The following is a 19257-nucleotide window of genomic DNA, read 5'->3' on the forward strand; positions in this document are numbered from 1 at the left end:
GGGTTAGAGTATGATCTAAGAGGCTACAGTATATAACATCTCCCTCTTGAGCTTTCCTGTTGCTGGGAACAAGACATGTCTCTGGATGGTTGGCTGCTTGTTCCTGATTCTGTCTCCTTGCTGTGCTGTAACTTACCTGAATGCTCTGTGCTGTTGACCTTGGACTTGCCTGATCTAGCCTCTGGATCATTTTATTTATTTATTTCATTTACACCCCAGCTTTCCTCCAAGGAGCTCAAGATGGCATACATGATTCTCTTCCCTCCCCATTTTATCCGCGCAACGATCCTGTTAGGTAGGTTAGGCTAAGAGACTGTGACTAGTCCAGCAAGCTGCATCACTGAGTGGGGATTTGAACCCTGGTGTAGTGCATTGGTCCTCCAGGCTTGCCATACCAAGAACTGCTGAGTCAGCCCCAGGCTGTGACAGTTTCCATTCCAGGCCTGCCTTACAAGCAGAACCATGCCGTGGGCCTTGTTCTCTGTATGTCATTAGTTATAGTGAAGTTCTTATTGTTTAGTGGCCTCTTCCTTCATGATACTTTTCACCTGGGTTCCCAGGTCCTAGTCCGGCACTTAATTGTTACACCACACTGGCTCTAGTTTTGGACCTAGATTGATACCCTGTGCTGGAGCTTGGTTTGTTGAATCTGTGCTGCCCCTTTGAGAGCTATGTGCTCTCTTGAGTAAATGTTTACTGAAAGACTTTTGCCTCCTGGAACTGAGACCCTAGTCCCTGAAGGCACTCCCTGGAGGGCACATGGGGTGACTCTGAGGATTTTCATCCTTTCCTTTGCCTGCAGCTGTTTGCCCTCTTGGGTATCTCCTGCTGGGATGGGCTTCAACGTTTTTTAGCAGAGAAGCAGCAGGCAGGCTAGAGTGCTTAATAAGTCTTTCTGTCATTAATTTTCCTGCTCTGAATTGCCTCCCCTAAGCTGTTTTCCCCTCCCACGGTGTTCCATGGACATGCATTTAGAACCATGCACAAGTGGATGTGCACTTAGAACCATGCACATCTGCAGATGAAATGAGTGGAACTGTCCCCACTGTTGCATCTACATGCTATGAAAAGCATCGCTAGCTGAACTTCTCCTTGGCACACTCATTCCTTTCAAAAGCGGGTAGGAGGCATTGCTTCATTGTGAATTCTAATGGAGCTTCAAGCAGCCAGGCCCAGGGGAGCAGCAAAAGTAAGGCAAAGAGTAGAAGCCTTATCAACCGCAAGTAAAAGCTGCTGAGAAGCATTTCTGAGCTCCCAAGGCAGTAATCTGGAACTTCCTTAAAATGGATTCCCCAGAAGGGTTGGTAGCAGATCCTGTGGAGGAGGAGGAGGCCATTTTCCTTACTCGCACTGTAGTTCCAATACAGTATCTTAAAAGTATTGTTGCCTGGGCCAAGCAACGTAGCAGTTTCCCCATTTGCTGTCTTCGCCACCTGTACTCCTTCCTCTGAACACCTGCTTCCCATGAGCTCTATCTCCTGCTTTGTGTACTTTTGTCCAACCTACTTCTGCCCTATCTGGACTTTGCACCCCCCCTTTTTTTTTTTTTACAATAATTTTTATTCAAATTTTCATAAAACATACAGAACAAAATCATAAAACATTCAAAGACAAAAAACAAAACAAAACAAAAATGATTAAACAAAAAAATAAAATGTTGACTTCCCATTTGTCGCAGATCAAATCAGTTGTAGGTCTACAATATATAACAATCCTGTCTCTTAAATTATATTATAAAATCACTTTCCTCCAGTAGTTATCTTAATTAATCATCAAATCTCATAAACATTACTTTATTCTTTCCACAAAAAGTCAAAGAAAGGTTTCAATTCTTTAAGAAATATATCTATCAATTTTTCTCCTAATAAACATGTCGATTAATCCATCTCGTTAATAATAATAATAATCTTATTGTCATAACCATAGTCCAAACAAACATATCGATTAATCCATCTCATCAAAATCTGTTAGGTCCAATAATTTCAATAGCCATTATTCCATTATCCATATTAATTCCATCTTCCATCTTCAATAGTCCTGTTAAGTCCAGTAATTTCAGTGTCCAATCTTCCATTATCAGTATTCCATAATAATCTTGCTGTCATAGCCATAGTCATATAATAAGAGTCTGACGGGAATTTCCTCTATCCCAAATATTTTCTTGCCATCAATTCTGAATAAGTTGCTGAAATATTGTTGTAAAGTCATATCTCTGTTCTTCTTTTTTACAAAATGCACTGGCTCATCTCTTGAGAGTTTTTCCATTGTCACATGGCTGCAGTTAATTCCATAGATTTTCTCTATATCAAGCTCCATCACGTCATTCCAGTCCAGAAGATTATCCAAGCCATTGATAACTTTATCTCTAATATCTTCATTAATTTCTTCAGAGATAACGTTAAATCCCCCCCCCTTTTTTTTGTTTACTTCTCTTCGGAACAGCTATCTGGTTTTACAGCCATTAGTTTGTTCTCAGTTGTTGCCTCAGCCTTGGTCCCCTTTCTATCTGCTGCTTGCTGCGTTCAAAGGGTTTTTTTCTGTTCTGGGCTTCATCACCACCTTGCTGGGGAACCCTGGAACGACCTGATTCATTCTCATCTACGGGTGATTGCTTATGTCCCACCTTGCTGTGACAGTGAGTAGCAGAAGCGATTTCGGGAATGTTGCAGAATGCTTGTCATTACCTGATCATGTCAAAAACCATTTGGACATTCAGGATGTCATAAAAAGGGCAACACATATCTCCTGAATCTATCTTGGGTGGAAACTGCAATTAGTGCAGAATGTTGCAGCCAGATTGCTAATGGGGGTGAGACCATGTCAGTATATAACCTCTCTGCTCAGAGATGCTGCACTGGTTGCCCATGTGTTACCAGTCCAAGTTCAAGGTGTTACTACTAGTACATAAAGTACTTAACAGCTTGGGACCAGTTTTCTTATGAGACCGCTTTGCCCCATATGCGCCCACTTAAGCACTTCAATCTGCAGAGCAGGCACTGTTTATGTGCCACATAATACTTATTCTGCACTTGTAAGAAATCATTCTTTTAGTGTGGCAGCATCTGTGCTTTGAAACTCCCTGCCTATTGACACCAGGCAGGTGCCTTTGATGTATTCCTTTTGGCTCCTGCTTAAAACTTTTTTGTTTAGGCAAGCCTTTCCAGACAATATACGTTGATCTGATTTAATATTTTTAGTTAGTACCTATTTTAATTGTTTTCAATATGTTTTTAATTGTTTTAATGGTCTTATTGATGATTTAAATGTTTTTTTGTAAACCACTTAGAGGTCTTTATATTAAAACTTTATATAATTTTTGTTAAATAAAATAAATAAATGTGGGTTGGATTTGGGTTTTTTGCCCACAAGAGTTTTGTTACCCAGAATCCAATACTTGCTGTTGGTCCTCTTACCCCTGGGCTATTTTTGTGAAGTTGCCACACTCATTAAACCTCAATCAGCCCCTACTTTTTAATGTCTCCAGTGCTCACATGCTCAGAAGTGAGATGCAAGATATATTAGTACTATATGATGGGGTGGCAAAATAACAGAAGAATGCATAGATTGTGCTATCTAATTGCAATATTGTTCAGCTCGTTATCACCATTTTTAGTTAATTCCTCAAGATTTCCAAACTGAGGTTAGCAATACCACTGGTCTTGTAATATTTAGACCTAAACTTAAAACACACAAGAGGGTTCTGTGAAGTCTAACAATGGCAAGACAAGAATTAAACATATTATGCTCACCCCACTTCTCCAAGCAGTGAGACATTTCAGGGGCTCAGGGCATACCCAGGTTTGTTCCTCTGGAAGGTTATTGGTGCTTTAGATTATTTGCATTTGTTTTCAAATCTACAGATTGAGTATAGGTGAAGGTGCAGCTTCAACACTTCAGCAGACAGCCAAAGTCTGCTGCTTCCTCATCAGAGTTCCAGAGAGACAGCCAGCATTTTAAGATGCATACAAAGCCTGAATTCAGCTTTGTGTGTCTGTGCCTTCCTTCATCTCTCTTAAGCTGCAGACTGATTCCTAGATAGACATTTATATTGCATCACCCTTAGCTAAAGGGGGAGAAGGAAAAGCATGTCCTTTTGCTAAAATGGCCTCCTCCTTTCATAAGAGTCTCCAACTGTTTCAGGGGTGGGCAACCTGTGGCCCTTCAGATGATGCTGGACTACAACACCCATCAACCCTGAACACTGGCTATGCTGGCTGGAGACAATGGAAGTTGTAGTTCAACATCTGAACGATCTAGGTCCTCACCCTTGAACTGTTTCCAAGTCATTGTGGGCTATTTACCTGTACTTTCCCTAACGAAGGAAATACTTGTCAACTTTGTCAGGACTACTAAGGTATCCTCCAGCTCCATTAGCCTTCTGCTATACAGACCCTCAATTTTACAAATATATAGAACAATGGCTGTGACGCAGCAGCATCATGGCAATGCACATATTTTTCCAAGGAACATTCAAATACCATGTGCACTCATGGGTGCTGCTTGGATATTTCCTTAATTTCTTTCTGGGTTATTTTTGACTATCCTGAAATGTGATAATAGGAAATGTTGGAGAGTGTTTTGGCAGGGAATATGGGGCAAAGTGAAATGGGGAGGTGTATGTGTCATTTCCCCAGACTGTGATTTCAGCTTGACAGGCTTCCTTTTGTAGTTTGGTACACATATTAGATCAACAGCTTAAATCTCTGGGAAAGTTTATCAACCTGGTCAGAAATCTGACTCCAGAAATCTGGAAACTTAATATTAAGGAGACATTCTGCTTTCATTTATAAACATAAAAAAGAACTGTTACAAACAGGGGCTGGGTGGTGTTTATTTGAGAATGCTTTAACTACAGTGATGGGGTCCATTTGCTGTCCACAGCTAGAATATTAGTTTAACAGCTAGTTTGTCAAAACTGGGAAAAAATCCCATGTCACCTTCTATAGATTCCTAGCTTTTTAAGATGTGGGAAATGGCCTATATGGTCAAGCTGACTAATCTAATTGAGTAAGAGAAGGCAATTTGAGCAATGATAAGTTTGTAGAAAAATGGAATTATCATTTATTGGAATGATAAAATACAAAATTTGATTAATCCCTCTCTATTACTAGGGAATATATGATGTGGTATTATAAAAACTAATGATTTTACTATTATTGCAAGTATTCTTCCCACCTTTTCTTATAATATTTTCTAAAAAAATGCTTCTAATAATAATAATAAAATTTTATTTGTTAGTCGCCCATCTGTCTGACTTAACAGACACTCTGGGCGACTTACACAATATAAAACACAATTTAAAACATATTCATACAACAGTAAACCACCTGTTAGTAATAGCCTAACCCACCCCAGAAATCCCATAGGCCTGCCTGAATAACAAGGTCTTTAAGGCTCGACGAAAAGCCATCAGGGAGGACGCATGTCGAAGGTCAAAAGGAAGCAAGTTCCAGAGGGTGGGGGCCACGACCGAGAAGGCCCTCTCTCTGGTCCGCACCAGCCTAGCTGTTTTCACTGGTGGGACCGAGAGAAGGTCTTGTGAGGCCGATCTTGTTTGGCGGCATATTTGGTGATACTGGAGGCGTTCCTTCAGATAAACTGGGCCGAAACCGTTTAGGGATTTAAAGGTTAATACCAACACCTTGAATTGGGCCCGGTATACAACTGGCAACCAGTGTAGCTCCATCAACATTTCTAATGTTTATCATTTTAAAAAGGATTTTAATAAGACATTATGTGATATATCTATCAAAGAAATGTCCCCCTGGGGTCCTTTGTCCTTAGTTCCCCAAGGGGGGTCCTTTGCTTCTGAGAACAGTCCCAACTCCCCTGGGTCTCTGCTTCTCAGGAAAAAACTCTCCCCCCTTCAGGAGTAATTACTCACGGTAGTACTGCCACCACCCTTCTTCCTGGTTCCTTTCTCTGAGAGAAGGGATCTCAGAGGCCTTTGTGAATACTGACAGGACAGGATTAACCCTCATTAATAAAGGTAATCAGTAGCAATCAAGGACTAGATTTAGAATCTTTAGTTCCAAGCCAATACACACCATTTATAAAAGGATAGTTTATTTAAAGGTAAGTAGGATGGTATATACAAAAGAGAACAACAGTTTGATTCCTTAAAGCTAATCACCCTCAGACAGGCTGCATGAGGTACATTGGCATAACAAGGGAGAGAAGTTCAATACAGACAAAAGAATATAACAAAGGTCTATCTAAGCAACAACAACAAAGCATAGGTCCTATTCTCCCAGTAGAATAGTCTGGTTCTCTTGTCACACTTCAGGTGAATCAAGTAGATGGAAAAAGGGAACAAAAGCTGAAGGAGCATCCTTCCTTTTTTATGGAGTTTATCGGTCAACAAGGAGGGGGGGAGGCAAAACGCCCTATTCCGCCCCTGCTGTGATTCACTCCTTTGAAGCCTTTGAAGATAAGGGGGCTAGACAGCATCACCTAGGGGTCCTGATCAACAACACACCCTCTTCCTGACTTTTGATCTCAAGCTGATAAGAGATAACAGCTATGGCTTAGTAGCATCTTGCAAGGTTGCAAATTGTCTGTCTGACATTGAGCTGCGGATCTCCCCCAGTAGGAAGCAGAGCTTGGAAGTAACTAGTTACAAGTAACGAATTACTTGTAATTCATTACTTTTTTGAGTAACGAGTGGGTAATTCCTTTACATTTTGATTGTAATAGAACTAGGAGTAATCTTACTACTTTTGTGGAGTAATTGTAACTTTCCAGAATTACTTTGGGGCATTACTTTGGGGGGGGAGCAGAGGAAGTCTTCTGCTCCTCTGATTTGTGGATGAAAATCATGGTCAAGAACATGGATAAAGGAGGAGAAGGAGGCAGCAGCAGAATGGAGAACTGTGGAGGTGAAAGACGACAAGTGTGTGTGGGGGGGGAGAGGGAGAGGGAGAGGGAGAATGAATACTGTGTTTGCACTTGGCACACAAAGTGGCCTCCATCCCCTCTCTGGCTACTGTGCTGCATTTGCAGTATTTTAACTTTTTTGCATCTCTGGGGAAAATGTTTGCTTGAGTGAGTGTCCCTTTGTTGGTGGCAGGGCAGGGTCCGGGAGGTGGTTACGTGAGAGAGATTATGCTGGCTGGCTGAGTGGAGTGGAGGGGGTTGCACTTGGTTTGATGTGCAAAGATCTGAGTAGTGGCCTCAGCCTCCCTCTCCACCACCCTTACCAGTAGAGAGACCACAATTGCTATCTGTTACTGATTTTATTCTATATTGTATTTTAATCCCGTTTTGTACACCGCCCAGAGAGCTATTAGCTATGGGCGGTCTAGAAATGAAATAAATAAATAAATAAATAAATAAATCTTATGAATAAAAATAATTATTCTACTACCTTTGTATGTGTTTGTTTATTTTTAATGTTGTTTTAGGCTACTTGGATGTGCAGAAGCCAAGGCCAGCACCTTGTAGGTTTTTTTTTAAAGTAACTGAAATGTAATTGTAGTGATTACTTTGGAGGAAAAGTAAAGTAATCAGTTACTTTCAGAGCAATTGTAATTGTAATGGTGATTACTACTTTTTTGGGCCATGTAACTGTAATTTATTACTTTTTAAAAGTAATCTTCCAAGCTCTGGTAGGAAGTCCTAGGAAACCATAGGCTCCCAGAATTCTCTCTGGTTGACCCATTTCAGCTTGACCAAAGTTAGCTATTCTTAACAATATCTATAGCTATATATGTATTCTAAATATTAAATTCTTCCTTTCTGTTTACATCTTTGTATGTGTGTTTGAAACTTTTGTACTTGTATTGCTTTATATTATTCAAATAATAACTTAACAATAACTTATCTGTACAAAGCTAATAACAACAATAATAATAGACATTGATGGGGTACTATTGCTCAGGGCTCAAATTAGGTGTGAAAAGAAGGTCGTTAATGAAATACGCAAGCTCCACCTTTCTCCTGCCACAGCCCAGCTCTGTTCCTGCAGGGTTCTGTATTGTACAAATTATTCACATAGGAGGCATTTAATTATTTACAGTGAGTTCTGAGGCTTTAGCTTCCAATTCAAATTTGCACTTGAATTGCAAAAAAGAAAAAAAGTCTCCACCTTGCCTGTGATTCTTCAGCTGTTAAATTCAATGAAGCATGTTGGCTGTACAGATTACATAGCCCATCCTCATTCCCCAGGGCTGCCCTAGAAATGTGCACATCTGTATCTATTACCAGACTTGGAATGGGTTGTCCTCTACTCCAAGATCTCTGCAGTCAGAACTGCTTTGTTGATTAAACAAATGTAGAAGACATGTTCTCCTATATTTTTACATGTCCTGACCTGGCCAGGCCAGAGGCTTTATACTGATTGTCAATCATAGTGGGTGATGTGGCTGGATGCTATTTCCTTCTGTGCCTGAAAGAGGGCCCGGGAGGCCCAAGCCTTAGATCAGGAAACTTTCAGAATTAAGCTCTTGATTTCTGGATTGAAACCCATCTTTCTTGGTCCTGAAAATGGCAGGAAATCAGAGTGGGCGGAAGTCTTGGGTGTATGTAGGTGGGTATCAGAGACGGGTATCCTCCCCCAATTCCCATTCTGACATACCTAATTGTTTTGGGAAAGGGCTGTAGCTCAGTGATAAAGCATGCGCTTTGCATGCGAAAGGCCCCAAATTTGATCTCCTGGTAGGACTAGGAATGTCCCCTGTGTGAAACCTGTAGAGCCCCTGCCAGTCAATGTAGACGATACTGAGCCAGATGGATCAATGGCCTAACTAGCTAAAAGACAGTTTCCCATTTTTTCTCCTGAATGTCTGCTGCATAGCTCAGCCTTTGCCAACCTGGTGCCCTCCAAATTGTTTGGACTACAATAATGGTGGATTCACAAAGGCTGGTCTAGATCATCTTTCAGGTCTGAATTATTTTGGGACCAGTCATAGAATCATAGAATAGTAGAGTTGGAAGGGGCCTATGCAGGAATTCAAGTCAAGTCCTTTCAGACTCCTCATAAAGTAGAAGACAGGGCAACTTCATTTCCTCCTAGATTCCTTTCATGGTGTTGTCTTGGAAATCTCTCCACACCAGGTAAGAAAGGTGGGTGAATCACAGGAGGATTGCAGAGGGCGTGGGGTAGTGGAACAATGGCTGTTTTGCTTCTGTTATGAATGGACCTTGACCTTGAACACGCTGGTTGCTCCGCTTCCCTTGGTCTGTTTGAGGCGCGCTGTGAGGAGCCCCTAGGACGAAGATCGAAGAAGACGAAGGGAGACGCTGTTACTGTCGTCATCGTCTGTTGGAGGGTGGAGATGTGCGATTTGGATGTGATTGTGCTGCTGTTTTTTCTCTGGACTGTTTACCATCAATACTTCCCTGGACGGGCTGCAATAGTCTGGCTGGTGTGGTGCTTTGCAGGACTGAGCCCAGCCGCGACTAATCTTCTCCACCTGCTTGCTGGGAAGGGACATCATTATTATCCAAGGAAGAAGAGTTGTGACTGTTGCTAGTTACTGCTACTATCGTTCTTTGGTTGTTACCATCACCCCAACTCTTATCTTTGGGAGAAGAGATATTAACAGGGCTCTGTCAGCACGTGTCTACAGTTTTGTTCTGTAGAAGTGTGTTGGTGTGGGTGTGTGATGAGAGTGTGTGTGTATGTGAATTGCGTGTATGTCTAAGGTTTTATATTATGTGCCTGGGTGAGAGGTTTCAGGGCTGTGTGGGGAGATCTGAGGGGGCCCCAATAGACGTGGTGACGGGCAGAGGGAGATATGGCGTTGCGAGGAAGTCGGGCCAGGTTAGGGGAACTCGGCCCAGGCAGCTAACGACTGTGCCTTGTTCCGGTGTTCCTCGCACCCAAGGGTTTTGTGGTTGCCCTATCAGTCAGCTCTCAGATCTACAGATGCTGCTTTTAAATGCCAGGTCGGTTCAAAATAAGATCTCCCTCATCCACGATTTAATTGTGGATGAGGGAGCCGACCTGATGTGCATTACAGAGACCTGGGTGGGTGAGCAGGGAGGAGTTGGCCTCTCCCAGCTGTGCCCACCGGGGTATCTGGTTCAGCATCAGGGTAGATCTGAGGGTCGGGGAGGGGGGTCGCTGTGGTCTATAGGAGTTCCATCTCCCTCACCAAGCACCCTGTCAATGTGGTTACTGGTTTGGAGTGCTTGCATCTTATGTTGGGTCAACGTGACAGATTGGGACTTCTGTTGGTGTACCACCCACCCAGCTGCCCAACGGACTCCCTAACTGAGCTGACGGAGGTGGTCTCAGAGGTACTGCTGAGATCCCCTAGACTCTTGGTGTTGGGGAATGTCAACATTCATGCCGAGGCCACCTTGTCTGGGGTGGCTCAGGACTTCATGGCTTCCATGACAACCATGGGGCTGTCTCAGTATGCTGTTGGCCCAACACATATAGCAGGACACACTCTAGATCTATTTTTTGCCACGGGACAGGGGGATGGTGATCTGGATGTGGGGAATTTTACATCGATCCCTTTGTCGTGGTCAGATCACCGCTTGCTGAGGTTTAGACTTACAGTGGCCTCATCCCTCTGCAAGGGTGGGGGACCCATTAAGATGGTCCGCCCCCAGAGACTAATGATTCCTGAGGACTTTCAAAGGGCTCTGGGGAGTATTTCGGCTGATAAGGCTGGCACTCCTGTCGAAGCCCTGGTGGAACTGTGGAATGCAGAAATGACCCAGGCAGTTGACACGATTGCTCCTGTGCGCCCTCTTCGGTGTAGAGCTCATGCAGCTCCATGGTATACCTTGGAGCTGAGAGCGATGAAACAGCATAGAAGACGGCTTGAGTGCAGATGGAGGCGAACTCCTGATGGATGCAATTATGCACTGGTGAGTGCCTATACTAAGCTGTACTTGGGGGCAGTGAGGGCAGCAAAAAAGCAATATTTTGCTGCCACTATTAAATCTTCTATCTGCCGTCCAGCGGAGCTATTTAAAATTGTCCAAGGGCTATTACATTCCGGCCCTACGGATGTTGTGGAGTCATCACAGGCACGTTGCAATGAATTTGCTAGGCACTTCCAGGACAAAATCTCTTGCATCCACCAGGACTTAGACTCCAATGTTGCAGCAGTTGAATCGAATGAGGTGTCCAGTGCGCAGTCTTGTCCTAATTCTTTGGATGAGTTTCAGTTGGTACAGCTTGAGGATGTTGACAAGGTGCTTGGACTGGTGCATGCGACTACTTCTAAATTGGATCCTTGCCCTTCTTGGCTAATAAAAGCTAGCAGGAATGGAACAGCCGGTTGGGCCAGGGCAGTGATTAATTGATTGATTGATTGATTGATTACATTTATATACCGCTCCATAGCCGAAGCTCTCTGGGCGGTTTACAGCAATTAAGATGTTTTACATTGTTTTTAGATATTTTAAACATTCCTGCCTTACGATAGCCCCTCAGGGGCATCTGAGGAGCCAATTTAACAGAAGTATTAAAAGACTGGAGAAAGGATATTTTTTCCTGTGGCATTGTAAAGCCCTTAATTTGTAGTTAGAGCACCAACAGAAACATCCCAAAGGTGTGGGAAGAAGGTATTTTACAGGCATGAAGACAGCATATAAACATTTTAAATTTAAAAAGAAGTTACATAGCTGTGGAGAAATGAAAGACCAAAAATCATACCAGTTCAAATGTGCATGCAACCCTTTCGGTATTAATTCACTGCACCTATAGAGATGTTAAGACTGCCACTGGTAGATGTTTGTGCCCTCTAAATATAGAAAAGCCATGATTCTTTGATAAAATATTAAAGTAATTTTATAAAGTATTTTTGTCCCTGTAGTTTGAAACTCTCCCCCACTTCTGAAGCTTGAAGGCAAGACTGGGGAGAACCTGGTGCAGGAGTACAATGGGAAATTAGCTCAAGAAGAATGGAAGGGAGATTGTTTCACATGTTACAATTGTATAATCTGGATCAAACAGAGTTGCTATTTTTAGAGGGAAGAGAAGATATTTTCTCCACAAAGTCATATGCACCTATAGCATCCTACAGCATGTTTCATTTATACTGTACATGCCCATTAAAATCACTATTATACTGGAGAAACATAGGAAACTAATTGCTATAAATAGTACTGTGCAGAATAATGAATCATGCCATCTTTTCTTAAGGGTAAACCACATGAGAAAATTGAGATCTTAAATTTGCCATTACATTTCTTTTAAAAGCAGTCACTAGGATAGAGTGGGGACTCAATTCCCACATTTTTCCAATGCACTTGCCCTCAGGGCCAAATTAGGGACAGACAATCTAAGTGACCAATAGGAGCACTGAGCTTGGAGGATGCCAGTCTCAAGGAGCATCTGTCCTGGGCTATATCTTCAACTATTCAAAGTAGACCCATGTTCACAATCTCTCATATAAGCTCCATCCACTTGGCTTTACTGTCCTTGGAATAATATTCATAGGGATAGTGAAACTAGAAATGGAAAATGGAAATGGACTGCCTTCAAGTCGATTCCAACTTATGGTAACCCTATGAATAGGGTTTTCATGGTAACTGGTATTCAGAGGTGGTTTACCATTGCCTTCCTTTTGTGTTGACTACATACTTTACTAACTGGGTATAATATGTGGTTAAGTACTACTCTGAATTAGGTGCCTATTTTTCTTTCTGTATGATAAAATTCTGTATGATAAAATTTAACCTGGGGCTGGAGGGGGCTGTGAGGAATGTATTGGCTCAAAATCTGTGAACCAGACAAAGGGTGAACAGAAGCAGAAAAAATATATATCTAGGCTGTTTGGAGACAAATGTGTTATTAAAATGAAAAAAAAAAGCTCACGATTTAGTACAAGTGTTAGTTTTCAGTGAATTCTGTTTGCTTCTCTTAGAATAGTTAGGGCATTTGGGGATGACTCCAAAGCAGTAGCCAGTTAATGAGTCTCAGCCTCTTGAATTACCAGGTGGAACTGGAGATTTCCCAGATCTTACAACCAATGTGGAGATGTTAGAAGTACCAGAAATTAAGAATTTGGCATCCCAACTGTAGCAGGAGGGCATGTGTCAGAAAGAGTTTTTAAATGCCAAACTCTGACCAGTAAGCCCAGTAGAAACTCAAGGATGGCCAGTTAGAAGTTAATGTTTTTCACTGGACTTGGAAATTCAGCAGCTTAGAGGCACCACTAAATTGGATATTCAAGAGAAACTTTAAACCCGTAAAGGCACAGTGAGTCAAGTGGTGAAAAACCCAAGCACAGGTTGGTGTATCTTCAGCAGGGATAGACACCAAGAAATTCTACTTCTGTAGCAAATAAGAATTATCAGTGCATGTTGCTCTATACAGCATGGTGACTAAGAACTGGAGCTGTGATGTAGGAAGTCCCATGGTTTGAATCTTATCTCACACAACTCACTAGGAGGTCACAGAATCATAAAATAGTAGAGTTGGAAGGGGCCTACAAGGCCATAAAGTCCAACCCCCTGCTCAATGCAGGAATCCAAATCAAAGCATTCCCGACAGATGGCTGTCCAGCTGCCTCTTGAATGCCTCCAGTGTCGGAGAGCCCACTACCTCTCTAGGTAATTGGTTCCATTGTCGTATGGCTGTTAGAACGTTTTTCCTGATGTTCAGTCGAAATCTGGTTGCCTGCAACTTGAGCCCATTATTCCGTGTCCTGCACTCTGGGACGATCGAGAAGAGATCCTGGCCCCCCTCTGTGTGACAACCTTTCATGTACTTGAAGAGTGCTATCATATCCCTCTCAGTCTTCTCTTCTCCAGACTAAACATGCCCATTTTTTCCCATCTCTCCTCATAGGACTTTGTTTCCAGTCCCCTGATCATCCTTGTTGCCCTCCTCTGAACCTGTTCCAGTTTGTTGGCATCCTTCTTGAAGTGCGGAAACCAGAACTGGATGCATTACTCAAGATGAGGCCTAACCAGTGCTGAATAGAGGGGAACTAATATTTCACACAATTTGGAAATTATAATTCTGTTAATGCAGCCTAATATAGCATTTGCCTTTTTTGCAGCCACATCGCACTGTTGGCTCATATTCAGCTTGTGATCAACAACAATTTCAAGATCCTTCTCACATGTATTGCTGAGCCAAGTATTCCCCCTCTTATAACACTGCATTTGGTTTCTTTTTCCTAAGTGTAGATCTTTGCATTTATCCCTGTTGAATTTCATTTTGTTGTTATCAGCCCAATGCTCCAGCCTATCAAGGTCCCTTTGAATTTTCTTTCTGTCTTCCATGGTATTAGCTGTGCCCCTCAATTTTGTATCATCTGCAAATTTGATAAGCATGCTCTGTACCTCCTCATCCAAGTCGTTAATAAAAATGTTGAAGAGCACTGGGCCCAGAACTGAGCCCTGTGGTACCCCACTCATTACTTCTGCCCAGTTTGAGAAGGAACCATTGATAAGCACTCCTTGAGTACGATTCTGGAGCCAACTGTGGATCCACCTGATAGTTGTTCCATCCAGCCCACATTTAGCTAGCTTGCTAATCAGAGTATCATGGGGTACTTTGTCAAAAGCTTTGCTGAAGTTGAGATATATTACGTCCACAGCATTCCCACAGTCTACAAGGGAGATTACCCAATCAGAAAACGAGATTAGTTTGGCAGGATTTGTTCTTCATAAATCCATGTTGGCTTCTAGCAATCACCGCATTGTTTATAATAAAAATGCTGAGACAAAAGTGGTTGAAAACAACTGTTTGAGCGAGAGGTGATGGGGATCAGGTCTTTCATAAGAACATAAGAACATAAGAAGAGCCTGCTGGATCAGGCCAGTGGCCCATCTAGTTCAGCATCCTGTTCTCACAGTGGCCAACCAGGTGCCTGGGGGAAGCCCGCAAGCAGGACCCGAGTGCAAGAACACTCTCCCCTCCTGAGGCTTCCGGCAACTGGTTTTCAGAACCATGCTGCCTCTGACTAGGGTGGCAGAACACAGCCATCATGGCTAGTAGCCATTGATAGCCCTGTCCTCCATGAATTTGTCTAATCCTCTTTTAAAGCCGTCCAAGCTGGTGGCCATTACTGCATCTTGTGGGAGCAAATTCCATAGTTTAACTATGCGCTGAGTAAAGAAGTACTTCCTTTTGTCTGTCCTGAATCTTCCAACATTCAGCTTCTTTGAATGTCCACGAGTTCTAGTATTATGAGAGAGGGAGAAGAACTTTTCTCTATCCACTTTCTCAATGCCATGCATAATTTTATACACTTCTATCATGTCTCCTCTGACCCGCCTTTTCTCTAAACTAAAAAGCCCCAAATGCTGCAACCTTTCCTCGTAAGGGAGTCGCTCCATCCCCTTGATCATTCTGGTTGCCCTCTTCTGAACCTTTTCCAACTCTAGAATATCCTTTTTGAGATGAGGCGACCAGAACTGTACACAGTATTCCAAATGCGGCCGCACCATAGATTTATACAATGGCATTATGATATCGGCTGTTTTATTTTCAATACCTTTCCTAATTATCGCTAGCATGGAATTTGCCTTTTTCACAGCTGCCGCACACTGGGTCGACATTTTCATCGTGCTGTCCACTACAACCCCGAGGTCTCTCTCCTGGTCGGTCACCGCCAGTTCAGACCCCATGAGCGTATATGTGAAATTCAGATTTTTTGCTCCAATATGCATAATTTTACACTTGTTTATATTGAATTGCATTTGCCATTTTCCTGCCATTCACTCAGTTTGGAGAGGTCTTTTTGGAGCTCTTCGCAATCCCTTTTTGTTTTAACAACCCTGAACAATTTAGTGTCATCAGCAAACTTGGCCACTTCACTGCTCACTCCTAATTCTAGGTCATTAATGAACAAGTTGAAAAGTACAGGTCCCAATACCGATCCTTGAGGGACTCCACTTTCTACAGCCCTCCATTGGGAGAACTGTCCATTTATTCCTACTCTCTGCTTTCTGCTTCTTAACCAATTTCTTATCCACAAGAGGACCTCTCCTCTTATTCCATGACTGCTAAGCTTCCTCAGAAGCCTTTGGTGAGGTACCTTGTCAAACGCTTTTTGAAAGTCTAAGTACACTATGTCCACTGGATCACCTCTATCTATATGCTTGTTGACACTCTCAAAGAATTCTAATAGGTTACTGAGACAGGACTTTCCCTTGCAGAAGCCATGCTGGCCTTTCTTTGGATAAAGGCTGTATTATTCAAGAGTTAATGCCACTGACCTCATTCCTGCTGACTAAGGGTTCTGATTGGTAAGGCTGCACCCACCCAAATCGGTGACTTGACCAGTGGCTACATCATGATGTTCTGCTGGCCGGTGGAAACTGCATCACAATGTATTTTGGTTGACCAGTGGTCTGAATCAGTATAAAGGTGAGGGGTACACATTAAAAAATATACAGGCGAAAGAGATATGAAACAAACATATGGAGAACTGTACATTTCTCGTTTCAAAACCCCTTCATGGTTTTATTTCCTCATGACCTCATTAATCATTTTGGTTTCTGCTTCTGAGACTTACTGTAAAGATTGTGTGTACAGAGATACTTTCTTTTTGGTGTTTATGGCTTCTTCGTTATGAAATGAAACCATTTTTATATTATTGTTTATTAAATTTATATCCTGCCCTTTCTCCTAAAGGAGCCAATCTGATGCATGTAGGCATGTCGAAAAATAGGGCAATTCTGTTTCCAGCACTGAGAAATAGGGCTGGTTTCTTGGTCCAACTCAGCCCAGTAATGTTTGTTTTGATAGGCAGCAACTCTTGAAGGCAGAGGTCTTTTCTAGCATTGCTTGTTGTTGTTATATGCCTTCAAATCAATTACGATTCATGGCGACCCAATGAATCAGCAACCTCCAATAGCATCTGTCATGAACCACCCTGTTCAGATCTTGTAAATTCAGGTCTGTGGCTTCCTTTATTGAATCAATCCATCTCTTGTTTGGTTTTCCTCTTTTTCTACTCCCTTCTGTTTTCCCCAGCATTATTGTCTTTTCTAATGAATCATGTCTTCTCATTATGTGTTCAAAATATGATAATCTCAGTTTCATCATTTTAGTTTCTAGTGATAGTTCTGGTTTAATTTGTTCTAACACCCAATTATTTGTCTTTTTCACAGTCCATGGTATGTGCAAAGCTCTCCTCCAACACCACATTTCAAATTTCAGGTAGCACTGCTACTGGAGATATTTTAAGGGGAGAAGCCAGAGATTTAATGTAGGACTGCATGCATGCAAAAGACTTAGCACTGAGCAATAGGGCGTCTCTAAATGTATCCAACACAAAACACGAGACAACTTGGCTTTCAGTGTTCATTCTTCTGCTGCAAGGAAGGCAGAGAAAATGGAGGAAGGGCAATGTATGAACATGGCATGATTTAAAGTCTGTAGAATGATGGATAAGCAAAGCTACTTTTTAAAAAAATGGATTACTTCAACAGTATCTTGGATTGTCTATCTGTGCAGCGAAACCTGCAAAATCTTGTACCAGATAGGGATAATGGTGATGTAGGGAGACCAGAGACTGAGCTTTTTTGGTGGAGACTCCACAACTTTGGAATTCCTTCCCTGGAGGTATTAGTCAGCATCCCTCTTTGTTTTTAGGAAATGTTTGAAAACTTTTTTATTCCAATACACTTTTAATGTATGGTTTGTACTGCTGTTTTAATTATGTCAATTTAGTTCATGAATTATTTGATTGATTTTGTTTGTATTTAAAAAGCTCACAAGACTCAGAATCTCAACAATTAAAGAAGGAATTTGGCAGTGCATCTTTAAAGGGCTTGTCTTACGGTCTAAGAATCCAGCAATATCTAACAAAACTTTCTTTTTATCTTCTAGGTATGAACTGGAGTTGGAAATAAGTTCAGTAGCACTCAGCTCCCTCTGAAATAATGGGTATCATTTTCTGTGAGAACTGTTCCTTTCTGTATTTTAAACATGGCCATATCTCTGAAGCTAGTGAAGCTCTTCTGCTGATCATGCTGGGGAAAGTTGCACTCAATCTATTTTTGTTGCAAGTCCAAAAACCGAATCTCCGTGAAAGTTTTATGGGCTAATTCTGCATTTCACTAGCCTTTCTTGATGTTGTGCTTCTGGTGACTATGTCTTTCATCTCCTATTTTCAGAATTTTATGCTTTTGGGTATCCGGTTTACTGAATATCATATCTGCCTTTTGGCTCAGATAGCAGCCCTTACCTATGGGATCTTACATTATCCAGTTTCTTTTGTAGCTGGCTGGGATTATTATTTTACAATAACCCAAATTTCCAAGTCTCCTAATTTGCGTTGGAGATTAATGTACATAGTTGCTGTTGTCTTCGTTTGGATTTCAGTTCTTTGTTATGTTCTGAATCTTCCAGGCAGCTCCATAGGGCTTGAGGTAAACCATCACAGTTCTGCCTACCAGTGCCCTTTCTACATCAGCAGTCAGAACTACTGGCTGACAATAGCTATGCTGTTCATCATATGCCTGGTTTTTATACTCTGTTGGTCAGACATTGTGGTTATGGTGCAGTCAATTAAACTAAGTTCCACTGAAAGAGAGATTGTTTTGTTCTTCCCTTATGTGCCTGAGTGCAGCCCCAGAGACTCTGCAAAGCAACTCTTGACAAGACTTCTCATCTGCTTTATTAGCACTTGGGCACCATTTGTTTTCCTTCAAATGCTCATTGTGTTACTTGGTGCTCAGATTCTTGCTTACATAGAGATGAACGTTCCCTGGCTTTATTTTGTCAACAGTTTATTTATTGCAATGGCATTTTGGGCCAGGCGTCACCACATTAAGACAGAGGAGACTTGGTATGCAGATCCATTTGTCAGTTGGAAATTCTGCTTTATCCCTTTCAACTGTCAAGATGTAGATAAAACTCAAAATCCCACCACTGAAATTGTAACCTGTTAACAAGCTGCTCTGGAAGGGGAATGTTGAATTGCCATAATAGGGTGAGGGAAGGCTGCATTATTTTGTGACATTTGTGAACTTGCATAGCTGAGCAAAAGTTTTCACAAGTGTGTAAATTTGGTGTGTGTGGGTTGCTGTAATGTAATCCTGTGCTATTTTCCAAGCTGGATTTCAAATATGGTACTTATCTCAAAATAAAGCAATGAAAATTTACTTTCAAAGGTGCCCAATAGTGTTGTTTGTAATAACTGGTTTTCCTGTTAATAACCAAATTGCACCCTCATCTTATGCAAGGCTTTGGGATCTAGCAAAGGCTTCCATGAATAAAAGAGGAAAGCCTTTTTTGCATATTCCACCTTTCTCCTGCAGCCCTGCCCATTGCTGTTCCTCAGGCTTTCCCAACCCTCTGGATCAGATTTGGAGATAGAAACAGAGGGC

At 42.0% G+C, this 19257-nt stretch overlaps 1 protein-coding gene across 1 annotated transcript; it reads left to right on the forward strand.

Annotated features, from left to right (window-relative positions):
• The first annotated feature begins 230 nt into the window (after positions 1 to 230).
• On the forward strand, positions 231 to 18867 carry GPR160 (G protein-coupled receptor 160). The gene is given in 2 exon segments (XM_061634503.1): positions 231 to 295; positions 17756 to 18867. A coding segment is annotated over 1 exon segment (1011 nt). The 5' UTR covers positions 231 to 295; positions 17756 to 17808; the 3' UTR covers positions 18820 to 18867.
• Positions 18868 to 19257: the final 390 nt, after the last annotated feature.

This window comes from Rhineura floridana, chromosome 7 (assembly GCF_030035675.1).
Source record: "Rhineura floridana isolate rRhiFlo1 chromosome 7, rRhiFlo1.hap2, whole genome shotgun sequence".
Classification (NCBI taxonomy): Eukaryota; Metazoa; Chordata; class Lepidosauria; order Squamata; family Rhineuridae; genus Rhineura; species Rhineura floridana.